Genomic DNA, 23,261 nt, shown 5'->3' with positions numbered 1-23,261 from the left:
AAGAGAGGGCATCAACAATCCTAACAAATTTTCAATATGAGGAATTTTTCCTTGTGCATTGTGCAATGCCTCAAAGAAGAAACGCTTTTGTGTATAATTGTATGTATTGTACCTATCAACTAATGCTTATAACCATGTTCAAATATTGTAGTCTAGCGAAGGAAGTGGCAGATTTTTGTAGGATCAGTGTTGCAATAAATGACATGTAATGTGCAGTGATTGACATGTACAGTGGTTGACATATTCAGCCTCTCAGCTTCATCTATTATTATTATTATATATATATATATATATATATATTAGCAAAATATTCAGCTTCTATTAGCAAAATATTATACTATAATAATAATATTGTTGATCTTGATGATACTAATAATTTGGTTATAAATGCGCTACTTGATTTTCTATAGGGGAACGAAAGTATGTTTAAACTGAGCTAAACTTAATTTGCAATTTCACATTATACTATAATATTGTTATTGTTGATGATAATGATAATTTTACTATATATCCTATTAATTCCTAGCTAGGCCTTACAATATATGAAAATCATACTCCATACAGCTAACTTAATCCGGGTTAATATGTATGATTTTTTTTTTATTTGCCTATATTAATGCTTTAAATTACACTACTAATTTTAGTTTTCTTGTCTAATTTTAATTATTTGGTTAGTTCTCTCTATTTTATCTTTTACCTTTTTTTTGATGATTTTTTTAATATGAAATCTATTTTAGCTTTTACCTATACCAAAAAAAAAATAAAAAACTTTTATTGTATTGTGGATATGTTGTTAGAATTAAGTTGCAACTCCCTCTACTCAGGTGTGACTAGTTTAGTGAGCGGAACATTGCCAACTTGGTATTCTAGCCTTCTGATTGCGTCATTATGCAAATGGAATGGAAAAGAAGCACATTACATATAGAGAACTTGCTGGGAGCATCTTTGGTTGGTATTTTCTAATTTCAATTCCACTTTTTAATATTAATATTAATATAAGAAAAGAAACAACCGTGAGTGAGTGAGTGACATCAACAACAAGAATATTATAAAGAAAAGATTAATACTTAAAATTGATTCAAGGTCAGCTTTATGTTTATGATAGACCACTACTTAAATTTGTTGATTAGGATAACTCAGATCAGATATCCAATAATTGAGAAATCTCGAAAAAAGAAGGAATTTAGATTCAATTTTTCCCATTTCAACTGTAATTATTTAGAATGGCATAACTGATTGGTTTGAGCTTATCGTGCTTGTACTTGCTTGTTACATGTCTGCTCTGGGATACAAATCTGTCATGTACAGTGATTGACATGCTAGCAACCAACAGGAGCAGCCCAACAGTGCCAACCAGCCCATGCGTAAACCAAAACAACAACTAACTTTTTCTCACACAAATTCCCAATACCCATATCAACCGTTAACTCAACTTAATATTCAAATCAACGGTTTTAATGAGAGTAAAAACTGAGCACTCCACTCAGTGATATGACTGAACACTGAAGACTGATTTCAGTGGCAGTGTGGGCTGTGTCACGTGTGGCACAAATACAATAACCCAAAATTGAATCAACAATTATAAACTTATAATCCAAAAATATCAAACCCAATCTAACGGTGACAATTACACTCTATAGATCAGAATATCTCTCCATATCTCTAATGGCTCTCTTCACTCTCTTGACTTTCTTCACTTTTCACTTCGGACTCAGTCTTAGAGGTCAAATTGAATGCTCCATGTTCGTGGTCATGGGACTCAGTCTTAGTTCTCTACTTGCCTTTCTCAAACTCTCACAGTCTCAATCCTCAAACCAATTCTCCAAATCCAAATCCTAGCCGCCTCTAATGCCATAGCCCACTCCCCTCTCCGCCTCCAATGCCTAGCTGCCGCCACCGCTGTCCACTCCTCTCTCCATAGCTACTGCCGGTGTCAGTACTACTCTATTTCTCTAATCTTACTTTTTTGTTAGTGTCGTTGGTTTAATACTTTCATTTGTTATGGAAATCAAAAGTTAAAATCAAGTAAACCCAAAGATTTATAATATGAAACCCTAACCCCTTCCTTCTTGGTTTCATTATAGTCAAACACGAAGGAGAGAAGAAAAATAGTCCATCCATTGCCACCTCTTCACTGCCGCTCAATCAGTACCACCTCTTTTCTGTTGCCTCTTGAAGATTAGCCAACTTAGATCGGTTTTAGATTTGTTGTTCTAATTAAATTTGTCTTTTTCCATGTTCTTGATCCATTGTTGTTGTTGTTGTTCTGATTTTAGATTTGTTGTTCTAATTAAATTTTTTCTAATTTTAGATTGTGTTACCATTACACTTGAGAGAGAGAAATGAGTTCGGTTGAGAAGGGAGAGAGTGAAGAAAGAGGAAAGGAGCTGTTTTTTTGGGTTTGCTCTCCCAAAAATGACTTTGTACTCAATTGTTTGTACTCGAGATGCTCTTAGTATTTTTTTTTTCAATATCTAATTTATGTTTTATATTTTATTTTTAATGGGTTTTGTATATGGTTATAGGATCTTTGAATAAGCTTTCAGATATTTCCTAAAATATTTCCTACTTTGATTTTTATTTATTTTTTATTTTTCTCTTTGCTACTTCACATAATTTTTTCACTCTTTGCCGCTACTTTCTACTAAAATTTCCCGCACAAATTCTACTATATATTTCTTGTTTTTTGCTACACCTCCAGTTCATCACAGAGAGGCTAGAGAATGAAACCAAAGACAAGGGTGCCAAGTACTGATTTATCCCCTCCAATTTTATTCTTTGCGCTTCTAATTTATCTCTCTCTCTCTCTCTCTCTTCCTAACTTCATATTTCTGTTTTCTATTAGCAGATTTGCTCAATCTTTTACAGCTTTAGGTGATCCATCAGTCAAAGGTACACATCTAAAATAATATTTTACTATCTCTATAAATAATACCTACTTTAACTTTGAATAAACTAATGTTACAAGGATAACTAGCTTTACAAAATCAATCTTAAGAATTGATGTGATAGAATAGTACGTTTGGTTTATTTTATTGGTATATAATTTTTTGAATTTTGTGATATCTTTTTGTATTGTAATGAATTTCTTAACAAGGTTATTTCATAAAATAAGGTATCCTTGTGTAGCAACTATGCAATGGTTTAAGTTTGTTCTCTTTTTCAACAGTTTATACAAATTGTATCTAAAATTTAATGTCAATATCACCATTTATTTCTATATTTGTTGATATGGTGGTTTGGCATTTGTTCTGAGGTTGTTCCTGAGTTGCACCTTTTATAGTGGTCAGTTAAAAATTTTTGTTTCAATTTATCAATGTGATAGGATGATGAGCATGTATTTAGTTCTGAAAATATTGTTTGTTATATTTTTTTTCACAGTAATGTCATTGAAGTAAAAGCTTTGTGAGTTAGGTAGAGCTGCGTTTCATGTGTAATTTCACATTAATATTCATAACTGCTAGTGTTCTTTATTTTTTGTGACTGCATTAACATATTTATATTCTCCTTTCATTTATAAATGTTAGTTTTTCTAATAGTAGGTATGCATGGCAAGGAAAGGTAAGAGGAAAGGTAAAGGCATTAGTGAGTCTCAAGACTCTCAACTACAAGAAACTCAGTCAACTAGGCCTTCCTTTGATCATAATGAAGTTTCTGAGTAAGAGCTCTCACAAATTCTACGTCCATCATCTGAGCCTCAAATTGATGAAGGAGCACATTAGGCCTCTAATTCCATTATAATAGGTAGTATTACATTATGTACCTTTTTTTATCGCATTTACTTATATTCATAATTTATGTTGTGATTTGGTTGCACCTTCATTATTGCACTTCCACCAAGGATCTGCATCATGCATGACAGTTCCAAATCCATCATATTTCTATAGCATCATTGCAAGTGGTTGGTTGAGAATATTGTGATGATCTTACACGTTTCTTTGTTAGAAGTTTGAATTTCATAATAGTGATCCAATTGATGATAAAACTGTTGATTTATTCGAAGAATTAAGATGACCGAGGTAAATGATGTATCAAAGAGGATGAAATGACATAATTCTAGATAATTATGTCAATAGATACACGTTCTTTATCAAATTTTTATTATTATTTGTTTTATCAATAGGTACTAATGCTGGAAAAAAGAGGGGTTGAAGAAAGGCTAAAGGCATCAATGCCGAAGATGGTGAAATAGAGGTTGAGATTTATGATGGCAAGTGAGTGACTTATTGCAATACTGGTTTATTGAAATTAATTATGGTATCATAGCTATATGATATTGTTAACATGTTTGATTTCTATTTTCAGAATTATTACATCAAAAGCCACTCAAGAGATTACCATTCTTTTTCACCAAAAACTTAATGGAGCTTGGACAACTTTTATAGAAAACTCAAATTCTGAGCTAGACACTTTATATGCTCGATATAGAGCTCAACTCTTTAAGCATAAGCAACCTAATGAGGAAGACAAGAATTATAGAATCAGTGAAACACCGCTATTCTGATTGGATGTTTCACATTAGAAATCCTATTTTTCATATGTATGAAGCAAAAGAAGATCGTTACAAGAATGGTCCTTCCTTCATTCCTACACCTTTTTGGAAAGAGATGGTGGATAAATGGATGGAGGGAGATTGGGGGGTGAGTATAAATGAAATACATGTCATAAATTCTCTCACTCTCTCTCTAACCATTATTTGTTAATATTTTCATAGAAACTAATGTTCTAGTGTATGAATTATGCATGCAGGAGACAAGTTCGACAAATAAGGAAAACAAAAATAAGTTTAAAATTTTCTCCATTACAAGTTCTGTACCAATGGCCAAGTACAGATATGAAATGGTATATTATATTATCATCAAATAGTTTTACATTTTATTGTGTATTTACATAGTTTAATAACTTTACCAATGTTTTTTTTTTATCCTTTTAAATATTGCAGTATCTTGAGACGGGCTCTGAGCCTAGCCCTATTGATTGCTTTAAGAAATTTCACACAAAGAAGGATGGCAAAGAATGGGCAACTGATCATGCTAAGACATTATATGTATGCAACTTATACCAAAATTTTAATTTTGTTATCAACTTTAGTTTTTTTGTTGTTTTGATTATCCACGTAGTTTTTATTTATGTGTAGGAAAAAATGGATGCCATAAAGGCCAAAGCTGTTTTTGAAGGTACTAAGACAAATGATTATCAGATCTTTCATGAAGTGGTTGGTGAACCAAGTCGTGGTCGTGTTCTTGGCATGGGAATAGGTATTAAGGCTAAGGATGTGTATGGCTTAACTTCATCTGGTAAAGGTTGTAGCAAATGTTGCAGAGAAGATTTTACAAAAGAAAAAGAAGATTTGGAGGCACGTCTTAGAGAGGAAATGGATTCCAAACTTGCAAAAATTGTGAAGAAGCTTGAGGAGAAGTTTGCACAAAAGTTGCAGTCAATGGGCATACCACAACAATCTAACATAGATCCAACTACCATAGTACAATCTCAAACTTATGCTTTTGCCTCTTGGATCTTCTACAACTTTCTATTGGTTTGTTGTGGTTTACAGCTTGCATCTATTATTATATTATATTATTTTATATTTAGTTTTGATAAATGATAATAGGACTATGACACTATCTACTATTTTGACAACTGTGTATAGGTTTTGTATTTAATTTTGTATATAATATGCGTTTTGTGGTTTATGTTTTTCACAATTGTTATATTATTTTAATTTATATTTAATTTTGATAGTGGTTTAAGTAATCAAATTAAGTTATTGTTATTGTTAAATTTTAAAAAAAAGTTACCCTGAGCATTTTAGGGATACTGGAACTGGTAACTGCTCATGTGGTCACTTTATGCCTCCATAAGCAATCTGTAGGGATGTTGCACACTGTTTTAAATACAAAGCAGTGAATAGCAAACCTAACTTTTTAACCAGTCTCAGAACCTCTTTACTAAAAAGGTAAGTTGCAATACAGCTTTCTTGCTTATAGCTTATCCGAGACCATAAGGAGTTTACTATTGTTTATGATATATTATTATATGATTAGATTTGATATGGTATATGTGTTCTTATCTATTGAAGCATTGATACAAATACAAATTCACTTTAATTGTTTCATTTTAAGTCATGTTTAATGGGTTTTTTTTTTTTTTTTTAGGATGGTAATATCAGAGATGAAAAGGATAACTCAACCAATAACATAGAGGTTGAAAACAACTTGGAGGGTGACTCAGAAGAAGACTAATAGATCTTGTCATAATTCTAGTTGTTTAAGTTTAAAACAAGGTTTTAATTCAGGATTTCTTTGTATATTTTAATTTTAAAGTTTGAACTTATATGAATTTTTATCCTTCGATAGATCAATTTTTAGTAATTATTGGACTATTGTATCAATTTTTAGTAATTACTGTACTAGTTAAACAAAAATGATATAAAATAAATTAAAAATAAATAAATAATAAAATATTTCAAAAATTATATAAAATATAACCACTGATGACATAAAAATTTGGTCATAAATAACTTTATAGTGACGACAAAGTCCCTCGCAATTAATAGAATAGCGACACTCCTTAACCTCTTGCAAAAATGTTTTAAGTGACAGCTTATTGTCATCATTATTATTCCTAACTAATTGCGAGGGGGTTAAAATCCTTTGCAAATAAACTTTAGTGACGTCATTATTTGTCTCGTCGTTAATTTGAAATTTGCAAATAACTAATTGCGAGGGTATAAAGGTCTTTACAAATAGTTATTAACAACGACTGCTTCCCCTCACTAAAAATAAGTTGCGAGGGGTTAAAAGCCCTCATAAATAAATTTTAGGGATGCCATTATTTGTCACTAAAAAGTATGCCGTCAATTTGGAATTCGCAAATAACTAATTGCGAGGGTAAAAAGGTCCTCACAAATAGTTGTTAACGACGACTACTTTCTCTCGCTAAAAATAAGTTGCGAGGGGTTAAAAGCTCTCACAAATAAATTTTAGCGATGCCATTATTTTTCACTAAAAAGTATGTCGTCAATTTGGAATTCGCAAATAACTAATTGTGAGGGTATAAAGGTCCTCACAAATAGTTGTTAACAACGACTGTTTCCCCTCGCTAAAAATAAGTCATCGACTTTTCTCGTCGTTTTTAATATATTTGTAAGGGCAAATTTATTCAGTACCGATGGTGGATTGCTCTCGTAAATTATTTATTCGCAAAGGTATAGTCGCAAGATCTCTTTTAGCAACAAGAGCAAATACGACGACTTTCGAGGGTCATATGCCCTCGCTAATAATCTTTTGTGATGATATTTGAATTTTTGCGAGGGTATTTGAGCCTCGCTAGTAGACTCTTTTCGTATAGTGGATCAAGCACTAACTTTTCTTTTAATAATTATTGTATTGTGCTTACTTAAGAACAATATGAATAATGTGTTGTGTTTACTTAGATACACTACTTTAGTTAATTCATTGTTTGAAAGATGGGATCCAAATTAAAGTATAGATTATAATATTATGCAAAAGTTGTTCAATGTGTAAATCTATCTGTCTCCTTCAGAATTTGCTTCTTTGATGCACCGCACATGCAAAGCCATATATAAATACCACTAGCACATTTGCATTGTCCTTCCTTTCATAGAAAATAAATATTTGTGGAAGTGGTATGGGTTTTCTAAATGACAATAGCAATTGTAGGTTTGGTAGGTTAACATATTGTAAATTTTATATATATGATTGGAATATAATTTTTTTTTTTTTGGGTTAAATTTTCTATACTCCAAAAATATTCCTAACATGTATTTAATATTACTACATAAAAAAATGAAGACAAATAAGTTAAAATATGTCTCACACGCATCTAAAACATGTTCTATAGGCGGGTAATATATAACCTATAGCCACGTTTGTAAAACGCGGCTATAGCTATCCCCTATAGTCACTTTTTATAAATGCGGTTAGAGTATGTCCTATAGTTACGGGTTTTAGACCACGGCTAAAAACGCAGCTAAAAAAAGTGTGGCTATAAGCCGAATTGACCTATAGCCATGTTTTCAAGAGCTATAGTCGCGTTTTTAAAACGCGGCTATAAGACTTTTTTTCTTTGTTTTTTTTGTAGTGCATGTAGGTGTCAATGTGCATGAGTGCCACGACCATTGTTTCCCAAAACTTGTCCCTCTACCTTCCAAGGCCACTCCTTCTCTTACCGGAGTTTAATGGCTTGGCCACATGAAAGAGTAAAATAAATAAAAAGAAGACTATATTTTTCTGGCATTTGTTACGTTGGACTTGTTGAGAGTTGAGACTAAATAAAAAGTTATCTACAATGTTCCTTAATCTTTTTATGGCAGTTCCTCTTTTTCATTGTATACTATATAATAAAAATTGCGTGTTAAAAATTGTGATTGTATCATGAGTCTATTTTCCCTCTAGGCAAGTGGCTACATTGTCATTCATTATTAAATTTCTTATTTTATATATTATTCTCATTAGGATAGATTAATTTACCTAAAATTTTATTACCTAAAGTTTCACCAAAAAAAAAATTTATCTCCCTTTTTAAATTAAATATTAAATTATCAAAAACAAAGTTTTAAAGAATTAAAATTTATACTTTTTTTTATATACAAAATAGAAATTTACTCTAGTCAAATCTAAATGTATATGTGTGTGAAACTCCTTCCTAGAAACTTGAATTTTAGCTCTTGCATTCCACACCACACAAGCACTTATATTTGTGAAGTGACTATCGTGCCAAGGATGCACGATGGTTAAAAATTATACTTTAACTCATCTAATTATATGATTTTATTTTAATTATTAGAATGGTTCAATTTAGATAAAACTTGTTTTCAAAAAAAAAAATTAGATAAAACTTTATCATCTAAATTTCATGAAATTCAAAATTCTACTTTAGCCTTCCACACCACACAAGCATTTATACTTGTGGAGTGACCATCATGCCAAAAATTACACGATGGTTAAAAATTATACTTTAACTCATCTAATTATATGACTTTATTTTAATTATTAGAATAGTTCAATTTAGATAAAACTTTATCATCTAAATTTCATGAAATTCAAAATTCTACTTGAATTAGTAAAATTTGAAGAAATTTAAAATAAAATTTAATATTTATTGTAATTAACTTTAATTTTTAATTTTCCAACAATCAGTAATAGTGCGAGACTAATATTGATTTTGGATATCCAAATTCCAAAATGATCGAAATTCATTTTGATATCATTGCAGTGGAAGATAGATAAAAATCCCATTCGAAATCCACCCGTGATAACAGTAATATATATCTCGAAATTTTTTTTTTTTGAGAAACATATATCTCGAAATTTGAAATAACTAGAATTCATAGTTTTGAATTGGTCGAAACTAATGTGTTCACACCCATAATATCCCTTTACATACAAACAAATCAAATCACATCCCATGTTTTCTTCTTCTCTATCACCACCTGTTTTGCAAACAATGGCTAGTCCACAAACATCACCATTATCATTGTCTCTTCCACCTGCTTCTTCTCCTGCTCCAACAAATCAATCACAAACTCCTCTAACTTCTCCTCCTTCTCCACAACCACCTCCACCACCACCACTGCCTTCTCAGCCTTTAAAATCACCACACAGTACTTCTCCTCCTCCTCCTATTCCTACACCTTCATTACCTCCAAATCCTCCATCTGCGAGACCCTCACCACACACTATTTCTCCACCACCACCTCCACCACCATCACTGCCTTCTCAGCCTTTAAAACCACCACACAGTACTTCTCCTTCTCCTCCTATTCCTACACCTTCATTACCTCCAAATCCTCCATCTGCGAGACCCTCACCACACACTATTCCTCCACCAACCCCACCAGCCTCTCCATCACTGCCAAGTACTCCTCCTACAACTCCTAGTGGGTCACTATCGCCTTTAGCATTGTCTCCGCCATCTCCTCAGGCTACAAACAGTCCCATCACATCTCCACCTCTGCCACCACATGTATCAACCGGGATTGTAGTAGGATGTTTCATTGGTATTCTGGCTATTGTGATTGGCATATATTTTGTTTTTTGCCGGAGAAAAAATAAGCACGAAAAGAATGAGGATTACTATTTCGTGGCCTCAAAAGGTGAGAGATCTTAAATGTTTGTTTTGTGTTTTATGTTTGGCAAAGTTTTCTACAAAACATTCATGCGAATTCTTCATTAATATCTTTATTTTGTATTAATGGGAATTTGATGGAAATTCATTAAGATGCTAATTTGATGGATTTTCAATATAATATTTTTAAAAATAATTTTTATCCATTACATTTTTTGGCCTTAATTAAATTTTTTACAGACCAATAGATAAGGCATTCGATTGACTAATAGAAGCTGTCTTTTTTTTTCCCCCTTGATGAGAGGCCTTACTTTTTTTAATTATATTCTATGGTTGAACCACCCCAGTTGGCTTCTTAGGCTTTGTCATGATGAAACTATCATTTTTATTATTATTTTTTTTTAGAAACAAACACACACATATAAGAGAGGAAAAAGAGTTTTAACACAAAAACACACCACAAATAATGAAACTATCATTTAGATATTATTTTAGGATTTGTAGCCTAAATTTGGAATTTCCCTGGCATGTACAAGCTTATGATTTTCCGAATAATGTTTATAGTAATTCTTTTTCATGTTTAATTTAAGACACATGCATTCATAGTCGTAATTATTGAATCTAATCTGCTAATAAACCCCTTTTTTTTGGGTGGTTGGTCTTATTGATAAATGTTATGTTGCAGTACTACCCCAACATTATTCACAAAAGAATGTTCTACGATCAAGGGCACATTTTCTCAAGGTGTTACCAAATCCATTTCCCCAACCTTCTCACATGAGCAGCAAAGGACGTTCTGGTTTACTTAGTCCAGTGTCTGAAATTCCATCTCCACGCCCTGGTGCTGCCTTGGGTTTTTCATGTGTAGTTTTCACATATGATCAATTAATGGTAGCCACCAATGGTTTCTCTGAGGCCAACCTTCTTGGACAAGGTGGCTTCGGGTACGTACACAAGGGTGTCCTTCCAGGTGGGCAAGAAGTTGCAGTCAAGCAATTAAAGATAGATAGCCATCAGGGGGAGAGAGAATTTCAGGCTGAAGTGGAGACCATTAGTAGGGTTCACCACAAACATCTTGTTTCATTAGTTGGGTACTGCGTTACTGGGGCTGAGAGGTTGCTTGTTTATGAGTTTGTTTCAAACAAAACCTTGGCATTCCACTTACATGGTAAGCCTATTATCTGCATGATGTTTCTGATATATAACCAATACAATTTTCTATCTTTCATATATGGTGTTAGTGTCACTTGAAAAAAAAATACATTAATGCACTGCAGGAGAAGAGCAACCTGTTATGAACTGGGCAAATAGAATGAAAATCGCTGTTGGGTCTGCAAAAGGACTAGCATATCTTCATGAAGATTGTAAGTTTTTCACACTGTCTCTCTCTTAATATACTAAAAGAATGATGAATATGGTGTTCTAGTTGCGGTCCAAGTTTGAGAAATTCTTGTGCATGACAGTAACAATAACTTTGGTAGATACGCTTTGGTGTTGAGCAATTAATCTATCACTTCTGTCTGATGTAGTGGTAAAGTGTAAGATTTTTAACTTTTTTCTTAAAATCACACAGCCTCACATACCCATCTACTACATTACTCGTGTTGAACTTATTGTCAATTTCCTCTTCAAATCATCTGTTATGTTAATGTATAACATTATAAAGTGAATTCCAAGTCTAATTGTATTAGCTTACCATCTCCTTAACAACAACGCTCGACTTCTTATTAAATTTATACCATATATAATAACAGAAGTATGCATTCTATCTCAAAAAAAAAAAAAAAAAAAATATTGCATTTAATTTTCCAAAACTCTTTTTGCACCGCATCATTAACATTTTTTCCTTTTTTTTTTCCAAATTCATTTCGTTTAAAGCCTTATTCAATTATCTCCTTTACGTCTTCTTATATTTTATAGTTAAATTTATTTAGCATTTATCTCGTTACTTTTCCCTATTCTTCTTCCTTCATAATTTCTCACTCTAATCTCTTATTTTATTGCAACCTTCCTCCTCTATCCTTTTTTTTCTTTTTTTCTTTTTTTCTTTTTTACGTCAAAGATAGAAGTATATTAATGTATGAAATGGAAAATTACAAAGAAAAGACCTTGGACCGGAGCTGTATTACATAAAGGCCAAAAACAGCCAGGCACAGTGGCCTACAGCTCCACGAAACCAAGAAAAAAAATAAGAAAATGTATATTAAAGACCGAAAAGCAAAAACATCAAGTTCGCTGTCGGTGTAATTTGCAGCCGAGGAGTTTGTTTCTATATAAATTTGGTTAATACTCCCTTTGCATCTCTCTCCCCCTTCCATTCCATGCAAAGGTTAAAATTTATAGAGGAGTCTCTCCATCATCTGCTTAGTACGCGCAATTTTTTCTTTTTTGTTTCTCTTTTGATAGGTTTTTAAAAATATTATCAATATTATTATGTTAATCAATTCAATTATGTTTTGGGCTGATGTAGTATTTTTTTTTTTTATTTGACAAATTTGTGTTAGTATATGTGTTTTGTGTACAATAATAGATTTTTGTCTCATTATTTTTATGAATCCCATTCATCCCACGTGTTTGTGATTAGTATAGTTACTCATAAGAACGTCACTTGCTTGAGAATAAAAGTATCAGAGTCTAATTAAAGTTATTCATTCCTGCAGGTAATCCAAAAATCATTCATCGTGATATCAAGGCATCGAATATTCTTCTTAACTCTAAGTTTGAGGCAAAGGTGGGACTCTTCTCCTTTTTGTGTTTGTATTTGTTTTAGTTCAGAAAATGTTTTAGATCTTCAAATGAAGTTTATTTCCGGAAATCTGTTTCATTAAACCAGATGTTTGATTGATAAAACTCATCCACTCGTAAGTTGAAGTAACTTCAAGACACTCTTTTTAGATTTTTTTTTTTTTTTTTTTTTTTTTGTTGATAAGTTGATAATTCATCCACTCGTTTAATGATCTATACATGATGTGTAATGAAAAACAAGAATCTCTACATATATTATGTTAAATATTAATAATCAAAAATATTATTTTCAGGTTGCCGACTTTGGACTGGCCAAAATATTTTCAGATACCACTGCTGACATTACTCACATCTCTACTCGAGTGGTGGGAACCTTTGGGTAAGATCATTCATGTTCTTATATTACAATACTAGATCAGTGTACATTACTTCTGTATATAATTATTGGATAAATATTAAGATGAACTTAGTCATTCTCACAATTCCATCTTTTATATGATCAACTAAGTTTACTTTTTATCTAGTGCTGCTTTGAGTAATCCTCAAGCATTGGATCTGAGTCTAACTTGACTTGAATAAGTTGACCTTTCTCTCTCTCTCTCTATTTTTGAGTTTTGTGAACTGCTCATGTTCTTTAGCATGATTAACTTGTCATTTACAAATTCATTAGGATAACCATAGCCATGAATAGCATTGAGTGATACATGTTTTCAACCAACGTAAGTGCTTATTTCTTTCAGGTACCTGGCTCCAGAGTATGCATCAAGTGGTAAAGTAACAGATAAATCAGATGTTTATTCGTATGGAGTCATGCTCTTAGAACTCATAACTGGACGATTACCTATCAGCCAAGCACAGTCATCAACAAATATAGGCCTGGCTGAATTTGTGAGTTCTCTTGCATCACTAATATAACATCTGCTTTAGATGGTTTGATGAACTGAGATGATGGGGTAATTTAATAGCACCTAATAGTGGTTTAGAAACCACCAAATCATTGGTTTGAAACTCAATATACAAGTTATTTCTATATGAATGCAACATTTTTATTCAAGTTATTTCCATATGGTTTGAAGAACTGAGATGATGGGGTAATTTAATAGCATCTAATAGTGGTTTAGAAACCACCAAATCATTGGTTTGAAACTGAAGATTCAAGTTATTTTCATATGGTTGCAACATTTTTATTTTATCAAATTCAGTGTTAGTCATGTTAGTCAACATTTATATATGCTTTCATGCAAGACCAAGTATGTTTGTTGTCAATTTAGCAATATGAGATCAAATATATGGTACAAGAGAACCATTTGATCATTTGGTGAAAGTATTTCTTTTGAACTTCAAAAATTCTTGAGTGCAGCTGCAGAACTATGAGTCTTCATTTGATTAACCACATTTATTTGCCTTGACATTATAGGCTAGGCCTTTGCTCTCTAAAGCACGAATGGTTAGCAATTTCGATGCTCTTGTTGATCCAAGATTGCTGGGTAATTACGACCTCAATGAGATGACTAAAATGGTAGCTTGTGCTGCTGCTTGTGTGCGCTATACAGCATGCAATCGTCCACCAATGAGCCAAGTAATCCTTTTTTTCTTTTCCCTGTTTGTTTTTTCTTTGAGCAAGTAGTAAGAAGAGTAGGAGACCCCACTAATTTGGAAAATATAGAGAGTTCAAATATTACTAGAAAACTAAGAAAAGCTTTTTCTTTATTCAATAATGAAAAAAGAAGTCGTGTGTGTGTATTCAGGCGACTTGTATATTCTTTAGCACCCCCTACTCACATGGCCTCCTCCACTGTCCAAGTCCCCCCTAGTTGGAATGGTATATTGTTAAGTTTTATTGACCCCTGATAGTATTCTTCTGAATATCTAAAAAACCAAGTGCAAAATAAGAAATATTTATTCAGTGTCTGTAACTAATTTTTTTTTTTTTTTTAAATAAATTTGTTTGAAACCAAGCAGATAGTTCATGCTTTAGAAGGACATGTTTCTCTGACGTCTCTTGGTGAGGAAATGCAACCGGAGCATGGCAATACATACATGAAAAACATGAAGTCGATATTTGAAGGTCATGGATATGGCACCAGTAAGTACGATATTGGAAACACCAGTGAGTTTGGTCGTTACCCATCTAGCTCAAGCAGTGAGTCCCACCAAACAAACTGAGATTAAGATCGCAGAGATGAGGATGGAGGGCCAATATATGGAATGCTCATTTTTGTCCCTTGGAACACTTGCTTTTTCTTTCTGGGGGATTTCCTATTGGATTTTATTTACTTCATTTCCTTGAGATAAAAAATGGGGAGGCAGGGGGTACTAAAATTGCTTAAATTTTCTTACTCAGGTCTGTTCAATATCTGTTGTATGTGGTTGCATTTAAAGTTGATCGTGGAAGCATGATAGGTGATGATGCTTATCATTGCAGCTTAGCCACTGCATGATTAAATACAAGAAACAAAGAGGATCCTAAATCTCCCCTTACATATTTACCATGCAATGCCATAAATGGCTGGCCCTTATGGTAAAAGTGATAAAAGTGTATTTCAGCAATCATAGGCTATAATTTATGTGTCAATCCGTAGTGTGCTCTAAAGTCTGAAGTTAAATATCAAATACAAATCCTATTTCTCACTTTCTGTGTTTTGCTTTATGCTCACCATTCACTGCCTTCCTATAAAAAAAAAAAAAAAAAAAAAAAACAATTCACTGCCCAAACAATGTGGGCTTTTTCCATTCATGCTTTTCTTCTTTAGCCGCCAACTTTGCTCACTTTGCAGTAAGCAGACTCTGTGGCAGCCAGCAGCTGCATAATTGGCTTGGTCAGGCTTTACCCAACCATGCAGGCTCGTCAAACAGCTGCTTTCATCAGTTCCAAAAATCATCCTGATTGTTCTTCATACTCTTTCATAGCCCATTCAATGTTATCCACCCTCAGCTTTGTTTCCTCCCCAGTCCCCATTGATTACCCATTTTCACAAAGCTGCATGAGGTGGTCATGTCTCCAAAAGGTTAGAAACGTTGAACAAGTGTTGGTGCAACGACAAACCTGAGCAGGGCTGATTTCCATCATAGCTTATGCATTCTAAAGAAGTTCGTATGTAATATGAACATCCTGGAACTCCAGTGCTAATTGGATTTCCATTTAGCTGCTGATTATCGATCTTTACCTTTTATTTCCTCCTCTTCACTGCATTTTTAAGGCAAAATGCACCATTTCGATCCATTTTGATCCATTTTCCCAATCTTTTTGTAAAAGTTTCCTTTTACTAAAAGAAATTCAATTAGATATTTTGGAGACAAGTGATCCTCTAACCGACATTAACAATCAAAAGTTTCTTGATTCAGCACTTGTTACAAAATGAATTGAACAAAGGATCACAGCTCAAATCTCATGTGTTATAACCTTTTTCATCACTATGCATTTATGAGGAAGTATTTTAGCAGAAGGTTTGACTTACTTCTAGTACTTTTTTAACTGGATATCTCTTGTTATTTTAAATATACAATGACAAGTGATAGTGGGTTTTAATCTCCACATTTTATTTAGTTAGTGAGTGATATGACAGTTTTTCATTAAAACAAAAGGAGGTTCTAGTTAAAAAAGTATTAGAAGTAAACGGTAAACCAAACCCTTTAACATTATGTAAGAGATCATAGCCAATGTGATACAACACCAAGCCAAATCCAAAAACCAATATCAAAGAAAATTAAAATCTTTATTGATTAAAGATGATAGAATAACACGTAATGTCAAATTTTTTTTTTTTTTTTGGGTATTACAAGTGAAAACCAGGTCAGTGTGAGAACAATTTCATTACTTCCCACATCCCAACTTTAAAAAGCTAAATTGGTCTTTTTGGTGGGTTCACAGTGAACTCTTTACCTTTTCTGACATGTATCTTCACTATGATGAGCAAGGTCAGGGATGAAAGATGAAATAGCTGTTGAAGAAACATCACCCACCCTGGCCTTTTTGGTCCTTCAAAGGTAGCAAAGATTTCAACCATTGCTTCCAAGGAGCATCCTGTTGTTGCTCAACCCATGACAAAAAACAGCTATCCACCAAGCAGAAGAAGTTGACATAAAGAAGCTGATACCTCACAGGTATGTATCGGAAATTCGCAACTTGAAGAATTGGCCATATGCCTCCTTCCAAAATCAAGGCTGGGAGAAAATCCCTCTTCACATCTTCCTTGATTTGAGGGACACTCTTTCCATTTGTAAATCCCATGTAAGTGAAAAAAACGAGTAGATCCAATGGGCCGAAAATGAACCCATCAAGAGCAACTTTAGTAGCAACGAACCGAAAGGATTTGGGTTGCATTAGAAGTCGAAACTTTATAAATCGGTCCAAACCTTCATACCTACAAATGAAATGAATAATACGAAATAGTTTGATAAACTAATGGAAAGATATACACTATTTTCTTGTGTGTGTGAAAAACTCAAAAAAAAAAAAAAAAAAAACACCTCCCTCTCTCCCTATACCTCTGTTTGATGGTCCCTTTTTTTTCTTTTACATTTCTTTTTATCCGGGCAGGAGGCTTTAAAACTTTAAAACAGTTTAATCTACAGGACCTCCAAATTCCATTGAATACCACAATATTTTAAATCAGGACTAGCATGTGGCCTAAGATGCCTATGATAAGCCTGCCTCCTCTAATTGAAAATTTGAAGCAATACTCTGATGTGTGCAACCACATGTTAAACTCACCAACAAACTTCCAACTTCAATTTTTTTTTCAGGATTGTTTACATACAAAAGACAAAGTGAAAGAGGCAGGAATTAACAACTTCAGCAAAACGGAGAACCCACCCATGTGTTTGATTGAAAGAAAATGCATTGAACAGGGATTTTTAATGAATACCTTAAATTTTACTCTAGAAACAGGTCAGGCACATGTATCAAGTAAATGTTCAAAAAATTATGTGACTGAAAGAGACTTCGATACTTTTATGGGGGTGCACACTTCATAGCCTTATTCTTATAGCAAGAAGAGCAACAGATTACAAAAGTAAATTAAATTATGTTATATGCTTTCAGAATGATTTTGGCAAGTTTCTTTTAGCTTCCCTTAAGAGACAGATTTTTGTCAAAAGAATTTCAACACAAATACTTATATAAATACCCCATTTTATATCAATCAATAGACCCAATCTGTCATAGAAGGTTATTTTCTATAAAAAATAAAATAAAATAAATAATTAAACTTACCAGAAGTGGCCTACTGGCCCAACAAATCCAAACCCAAACAAACTGGTTGCAGCCACTCGTTTCCAATTGATTTTCAGCTCCTTATCTTTATCCTGGTGCATGCAAGATAGGTTGGTCATTCGAATAAAACATAAAAGTAGTGCTTAAAGCTTTCGTAACATGTAATTAGGCCAAAAAGATGAGTCACATAAATTTTTTAACAATTGCAAAATGCCTGTGTTTATATCATCTGAATAATCTATTTAAAACAAATAAAGAAGAAACTGGAAAGCATAAAAATAAATAAATTTGAGAATTTGTGCAGAAAGGGCAGCCAGTGGCTCCACAATAATCTGCACAATCACTGGCATTTGACCGGTCATCACTGCTGACTCGTTCCACAGAGAAAACAAAGGATACTTCAGTCTTTTTGTCTTGCATTGTCATAAAATGAAATAGGTGTCAATTGCCATATTGTGACTGATAGGTCCATGATTACAGTGATAATTAGAAACTGTTCCCTTGCAAAAGGGGCTATCAGGATTTTTGGTACTACCAGTGAATATTTTCTTTTATAAATAAACATATTGGCCAAAAAACAAGTGACTGATTTATTTATTGTTCTCCTTTATTTTCACTTTCTATTCGATGGGTAGAATCAAATTCCTAATTTGAGTAAACACAGTTCAAAAGAAGCTGGAACATGTTTGGCACTTAAACATATATCATGAGGATGATGTCACCCATTCTAATTTTCATCTCTTCTTATTATTTTTCTAGGCTGCAGTAATTAGAAAAATCCTCTCCAAACATAATGTTGCTGATATAAACATTATAACCCTTGTAAACATGAAAATTGCAGAAACACTGACCATTATAACCATAAAGAAGCCTTAATCAAACCTTGCCCAGAAGAAGGAAATATCAAAAATACCATCCATGAACAGATATAGACATGATCTACACTGGTCAATTTCACGATGAAGATAATCATAGATAGAAGAAAATATGGTTCAGAAAATTTTAGATGGTCTTTAAACAAAAGAAAAAAAAATCCAGAAGTTTGTGTTCAATGAGAAAGCCAAACCCTCAAGCACCAGCATAGAAGTAAAACAATGAAGACTACAAACTCTGAACAATCAAGTAAGTAGCTAGATGGGGTACAAGTGATAGCCCAATAGTAATGGCATCCTTTGTGTTGCCCCATGTCTGTGGTTCGAACCCCACCTCCCCTTCCCCCACTATCTACTTTATAAAATAAATTTAAAAAGTAAGTAGCTGGACAGACACTATCATAGTGATCTCAAGAGTATTGAAATTGCGAGCCACAATCCAAAGTACTTTGTGTAACTTGTAGGAACATTTCCCGCATCATCTGATCTAAACTAAATGATAACAATCAAATATTTTAATGTTCAGCCGTTTTCCCATTAAACTTTGAGGCTATAAAAAGGTCGTAACTAGTGCACAAAACTCCCACTTTTGCAGAGTCTGAGAGAAGTGATTGGTAGGTAGCCTCATCCCCAATTTTTTTTGAAGAGGTTGATTTTTAGACTAAAACCTTTGACATGCCGCTTTGGGTGGAAGGCACTTAAAGCCTATTCAACCCCTAATTATTCTACAAATCCTAGGCCTATTGTTTTACAATCCCAACAATAAAATAGTAATTTCAACTAACACTATGCCACTGGTTAATCAACCGTAGACAAGTTTTCATATCTTTCTGGCATCAAGCACTCACAAATCTTCATCACCTTATGGCATGGATTTCTCTCACAATATTCAGAACATACACAAGCGCTGCACGTTGGACAGGAGCACCTAAGTGGAGTACCGACATAGAGAGTCAGATAATTTAATCACAGAGTTGGATATCTTCGCTGTTAATCATATTTGTATAGAGTAATCTGCTATGGTTCAGACAACACCAAAAGGAGATTGCATTGCACGTGGATAACAATATAAGAAGATAAGGATGATGGTTTTCAAGTTGAATTCAAATAAGCTTCTGCAGTAGATTAGGATGAGAATTTCTGCAATAAATTAGGATTAGGATTAATATTTGTATTTCAATTCAAATAGGAGTTGGGTCCTATGTTTTAGGAATTTGTGGTGATGAGGATTATCTCTTCACTAGTATTTATGTACGTAGGAATTATGAATGAAGGGAGCAGAAATTAAACCAAAAACTCTATTATCCCTCTCAAGTTCAGGAGGCTAGTCACCTCGAATCGACTAAGTTATCTTTTTAATTTTCCAGTTCATAACATAATCCCACCCCTATTTACAGTCTCCTCTTTCAACGCTGCGCCATCACCATTATACTACATTGGCTTCAGCATCAATAATTTTACTCTCAAATCTCAATCCAAAAAAAGAAAAGTTTACCTTGATCTTGTAAAGCACAGGGAAATTGTCAGGAATCTAAAGTCAAATCCAACACTAACAAATATCTAAAGATAAACCTAAACCGCCATTTGACAAAATTGAAATTATTTGAATACAAAAGTGTATTCATTGTAGAATCCTAGTGAGGAAAGTTCCTCTGCGTACTTGACCTCTTAAAGCCAGAACTTAGTAGGCCTGTAGAGTACATGCCAAAAGCTCCACTTTTTGCCTCTTGCAACCTACAGTTTAGGCATAATATCCCATCAGTAATTCATTGGAATCTCTTAACAATATGTACTTTCTTCATTTCTCCATTAGAACCTCATAATCCACTACATCTTAAGGGAATAAAATGAACAACAAGAAGAAGCTAATTACAGAAGCAAATAAGAATAATGAATCCCAAAAAAATGAAATTAAGCAGATAGCAAGAAAATGACAGATACCCAATTGGCCAAACAGTGAATATATACACATGCATACATATAAACAAAGAAAGAATGGCAAAAGGATGAAATAGAAGCAAAATGAGAGAAACCCATATGCCAAAACATTGAAAAAAAATAGCAAAGTCATGTTTTTTTTTAATCAACAATAGGGTTTTCTTTATGGCTATTAACCTGAATTTGATGCTTGTTCTTGGCAGTGGAATAGGTGATGGTTTGGGCAGCAATATCTCCAACACCCCATATGATAGCTGAGCTGATGACCTGAGTTTTAACTGGATGGACAGCCAAGCAATTCTGGTACCATTTCCACAACTTCAACATTTTCCAAAAGTATGTATATACACAAGAGAGAAAGAAATTCCAGAAAAGAAAAAAGAATGAAAGAAAGACAGAGAAAGTGATATAAAGAAAGAAACGAGAATTATGGATTTTGGACGGTCATGCCCTTTTGGGCTTTCGTTTTGGCGAAGGCCTGAATATTCAGATGCACCTTTGATCTCATCTTTGATTTTAGTACTTTTCCCAAGTGCATGAAATAGTGTGATTTCTAGTTTATCAAAAATAAATAAATAAATAAATAGTGTCATTTCTAGAAAGTGCTCAAATGAAAAGAGTAATCTCTATTGTAGGAAGGTTGACCCAAAACTATAGGAATTTGTATTTGTAAGAACTCAATTTGTAACGATCCCAAATTGGTATTAGGTTCGAACGTTAAAGGCTGAAATAATAAATTTGTAGAGAGTGGGCTAAAAGGCTAGGCCTTGGTGAACGGATAGTCGTTAGTCATGGTGTTCATGATGATCGCACAGAGGTGAACTTAGCGTATCCAAGAAGACTTTCTCCTCGGCACGGCCTAGGTGGCTCCAGTCCTTGGACCTCGTCCGAGGAGCTTAATGTTCTTATTATTCCTTTTACACTAGGTTACAATGGTCCTAAAGACGATACATAATGCTCTTTATTTTTTTTTTCCCTCCCTCTGGACTGCTTCTTCCTCCTTTTATACTAGCTTTTCCCCTCCCTCGAACGTCTACGTGTAGGTTCAGCTTGATAGGGCTGATACTTGTCTTATCAGCCCATACTCAAAGTGGTTGGAGGTGGCTGTAAAAGCTAAAGAGCATGGCTCTGTCAGGCACAGAATACTTAATTACAGTAATGGCAGTCTTTCCCTTGTTCTTTGTCTCCACACTGTTCAGGAGTCCTTTCCCCATTAATGCGGCCAGGACGTTTGTTGGCGCATTCAATGCGGAGGTGACAGCTTTTCCTTGAACCGCTCCTATACTGTACTCGCCCTTTCTTCTGGGAGCGCTTTGGGAGCTGCCTTTGATGGCGTGCCGTTCTTTCCTTCTAAGTTTTAGGATGCCGACATCTCTAGGCCATCTGGACTTTCGTTGAATGTCCTCGATAACGTCTTTCCTCGACGTGAGCCTTGGGCCCTAATGTAAAGTGGGCCGGGATCACAAATCCTCTGGCCCCACAGTATTGTTTGTATTTTTTTTTAAAGAGTAATTTACTATTTTTTTTTTAAGTTGCTAAGTTTTAGACTTTCAAACTTTTATCAGCTCAAATATTTTAAAACTTAGGACATTATTTCTATCTTATTTATAAACATTATCTCACTAAACCCAAAATAAAAAATAAAAAAGAGTTTTTTTTTTTTTTTTTTGGCTGGGTAATTGTTTATTCGGGGGATTGAACCCCCGAGCTTGAGGTTACTTAAGAAACCGGGTACCACTTGGACAACTAGGCCCGGTGGTAAATAAAAAAGAGTTTCATTGCATGCGTGTACGATGAATCTAATTAATATATATTTGAATTAGTATATTGCTAATAAATGAGTCTCGCACTCCTCAGAACCCAAGCGCTATAATGAGGTAGGTGAAGTGCTTAATCACTAGGCCCACACTCGGGTTATATTACTTTTCAATAATTAGAAATATTAAAAATCTATATCATATTATTTTTTTTTTTTTGAGAAACATCTATATCATATTAAGATATTAATAAAAAACAAGCAAATTACATAATTCTATTAGTAGTTTCAAATTCAACCTTATGCTTTAAGAAAGTATTAATTAAAAAAGTATTAATACTAAGCACTATCCAAACTTTTCAAAAATATTCTATTTATCTCCAAAGCACAAACCGCACTTATATTATTTATGCTCATTTTTCCAAAAACTAATTTATGGTTAGTTTAATTGCCACAACACTTATTTTTTAGATATATAATCTGCCTAAAGGCAATTTTTTTTTTTAATTTTATAATTTAATGGTTACAATAAAGGGAAAAATCACATTTTATATATTCCCATTAAAAACACTAAGATGTGCCAATTTTGGATTACAAAACCCTTTATTTTGGCTCGTGGGGAGTCTTAGTATTTATTTTTATTTTC

General features: G+C 33.4%; 3 protein-coding genes across 8 annotated transcripts; 2 read left to right on the top strand and 1 right to left on the bottom strand.

Moving 5' to 3' along the window:
• Positions 1-1,635: 1,635 nt before the first annotated feature.
• On the top strand, positions 1,636-6,357 carry LOC126708634 (uncharacterized). 6 transcript variants are annotated; one of them, XM_050408461.1, is made up of 10 exons: positions 1,636-1,932; positions 2,085-2,748; positions 2,849-2,892; positions 3,540-3,744; positions 4,124-4,214; positions 4,306-4,640; positions 4,750-4,842; positions 4,943-5,047; positions 5,138-5,482; positions 6,156-6,357. In XM_050408461.1, the coding sequence occupies exons 6-10, from the start codon at positions 4,416-4,418 to the stop codon at positions 6,240-6,242; spliced, it is 855 nt and encodes a 284-aa protein (XP_050264418.1). In that variant the 5' UTR covers positions 1,636-1,932; positions 2,085-2,748; positions 2,849-2,892; positions 3,540-3,744; positions 4,124-4,214; positions 4,306-4,415; the 3' UTR covers positions 6,243-6,357. The 6 variants fall into 6 exon arrangements, with proteins under 6 accessions (XP_050264418.1, XP_050264414.1, XP_050264412.1 ...); XM_050408457.1 differs by lacking the exon at positions 6,156-6,357 and having other exon boundaries at positions 3,543-3,744; positions 5,138-5,741; XM_050408455.1 differs by lacking the exon at positions 6,156-6,357 and having other exon boundaries at positions 5,138-5,741.
• Positions 6,358-9,436: 3,079 nt separating this feature from the next.
• On the top strand, positions 9,437-15,383 carry LOC126708632 (proline-rich receptor-like protein kinase PERK1). The gene is made up of 8 exons (XM_050408453.1): positions 9,437-10,117; positions 10,775-11,257; positions 11,367-11,453; positions 12,750-12,820; positions 13,128-13,213; positions 13,575-13,722; positions 14,252-14,413; positions 14,797-15,383. Exons 1-8 carry the CDS (start codon positions 9,469-9,471, stop codon positions 14,998-15,000), a joined length of 1,890 nt encoding a protein of 629 aa, XP_050264410.1. The 5' UTR covers positions 9,437-9,468; the 3' UTR covers positions 15,001-15,383.
• A 1,148-nt stretch (positions 15,384-16,531) lies between these two features.
• On the bottom strand, positions 16,532-21,373 carry LOC126708633 (uncharacterized). Its single transcript, XM_050408454.1, has 3 exons — positions 21,037-21,373; positions 18,050-18,141; positions 16,532-17,198 (listed from the first exon to the last, which is right to left on the bottom strand). Exons 1-3 carry the CDS (start codon positions 21,184-21,186, stop codon positions 16,790-16,792), a joined length of 651 nt encoding a protein of 216 aa, XP_050264411.1. The 5' UTR covers positions 21,187-21,373; the 3' UTR covers positions 16,532-16,789.
• Between the last annotated feature and the right edge of the window lie 1,888 nt (positions 21,374-23,261).

This window comes from Quercus robur, chromosome 12, assembly GCF_932294415.1.
Source record: "Quercus robur chromosome 12, dhQueRobu3.1, whole genome shotgun sequence".
Classification (NCBI taxonomy): Eukaryota; Viridiplantae; Streptophyta; class Magnoliopsida; order Fagales; family Fagaceae; genus Quercus; species Quercus robur.
This window is presented reverse-complemented; position numbering and strand designations above follow the sequence as displayed.

Bases quoted from the DNA above. Each gene is read 5' to 3' on its own strand.
- LOC126708634 (XM_050408457.1), top strand. From the start codon at position 4,416: ATGCTCGATATAGAGCTCAACTCTTTAAGCATAAGCAACCTAATGAGG. The intron at 4,843-4,942 runs GTATATTATATT...TAAATATTGCAG, and splicing joins CCAAGTACAGATATGAAATG to TATCTTGAGACGGGCTCTGA. The intron at 5,048-5,137 runs GTATGCAACTTA...ATTTATGTGTAG, and splicing joins ATCATGCTAAGACATTATAT to GAAAAAATGGATGCCATAAA.
- LOC126708632 (XM_050408453.1), top strand. From the start codon at position 9,469: ATGGCTAGTCCACAAACATCACCATTATCATTGTCTCTTCCACCTGCT. The intron at 12,821-13,127 runs GTGGGACTCTTC...TATTATTTTCAG, and splicing joins ACTCTAAGTTTGAGGCAAAG to GTTGCCGACTTTGGACTGGC. The intron at 13,723-14,251 runs GTGAGTTCTCTT...TTGACATTATAG, and splicing joins ATATAGGCCTGGCTGAATTT to GCTAGGCCTTTGCTCTCTAA.
- LOC126708633 (XM_050408454.1), bottom strand. From the start codon at position 21,186: ATGTTGAAGTTGTGGAAATGGTACCAGAATTGCTTGGCTGTCCATCCA. The intron at 18,142-21,036 runs GTTAATAGCCAT...TGCATGCACCAG, and splicing joins AGAACAAGCATCAAATTCAG to GATAAAGATAAGGAGCTGAA. The intron at 17,199-18,049 runs GTAAGTTTAATT...TTTCATTTGTAG, and splicing joins GGGCCAGTAGGCCACTTCTG to GTATGAAGGTTTGGACCGAT.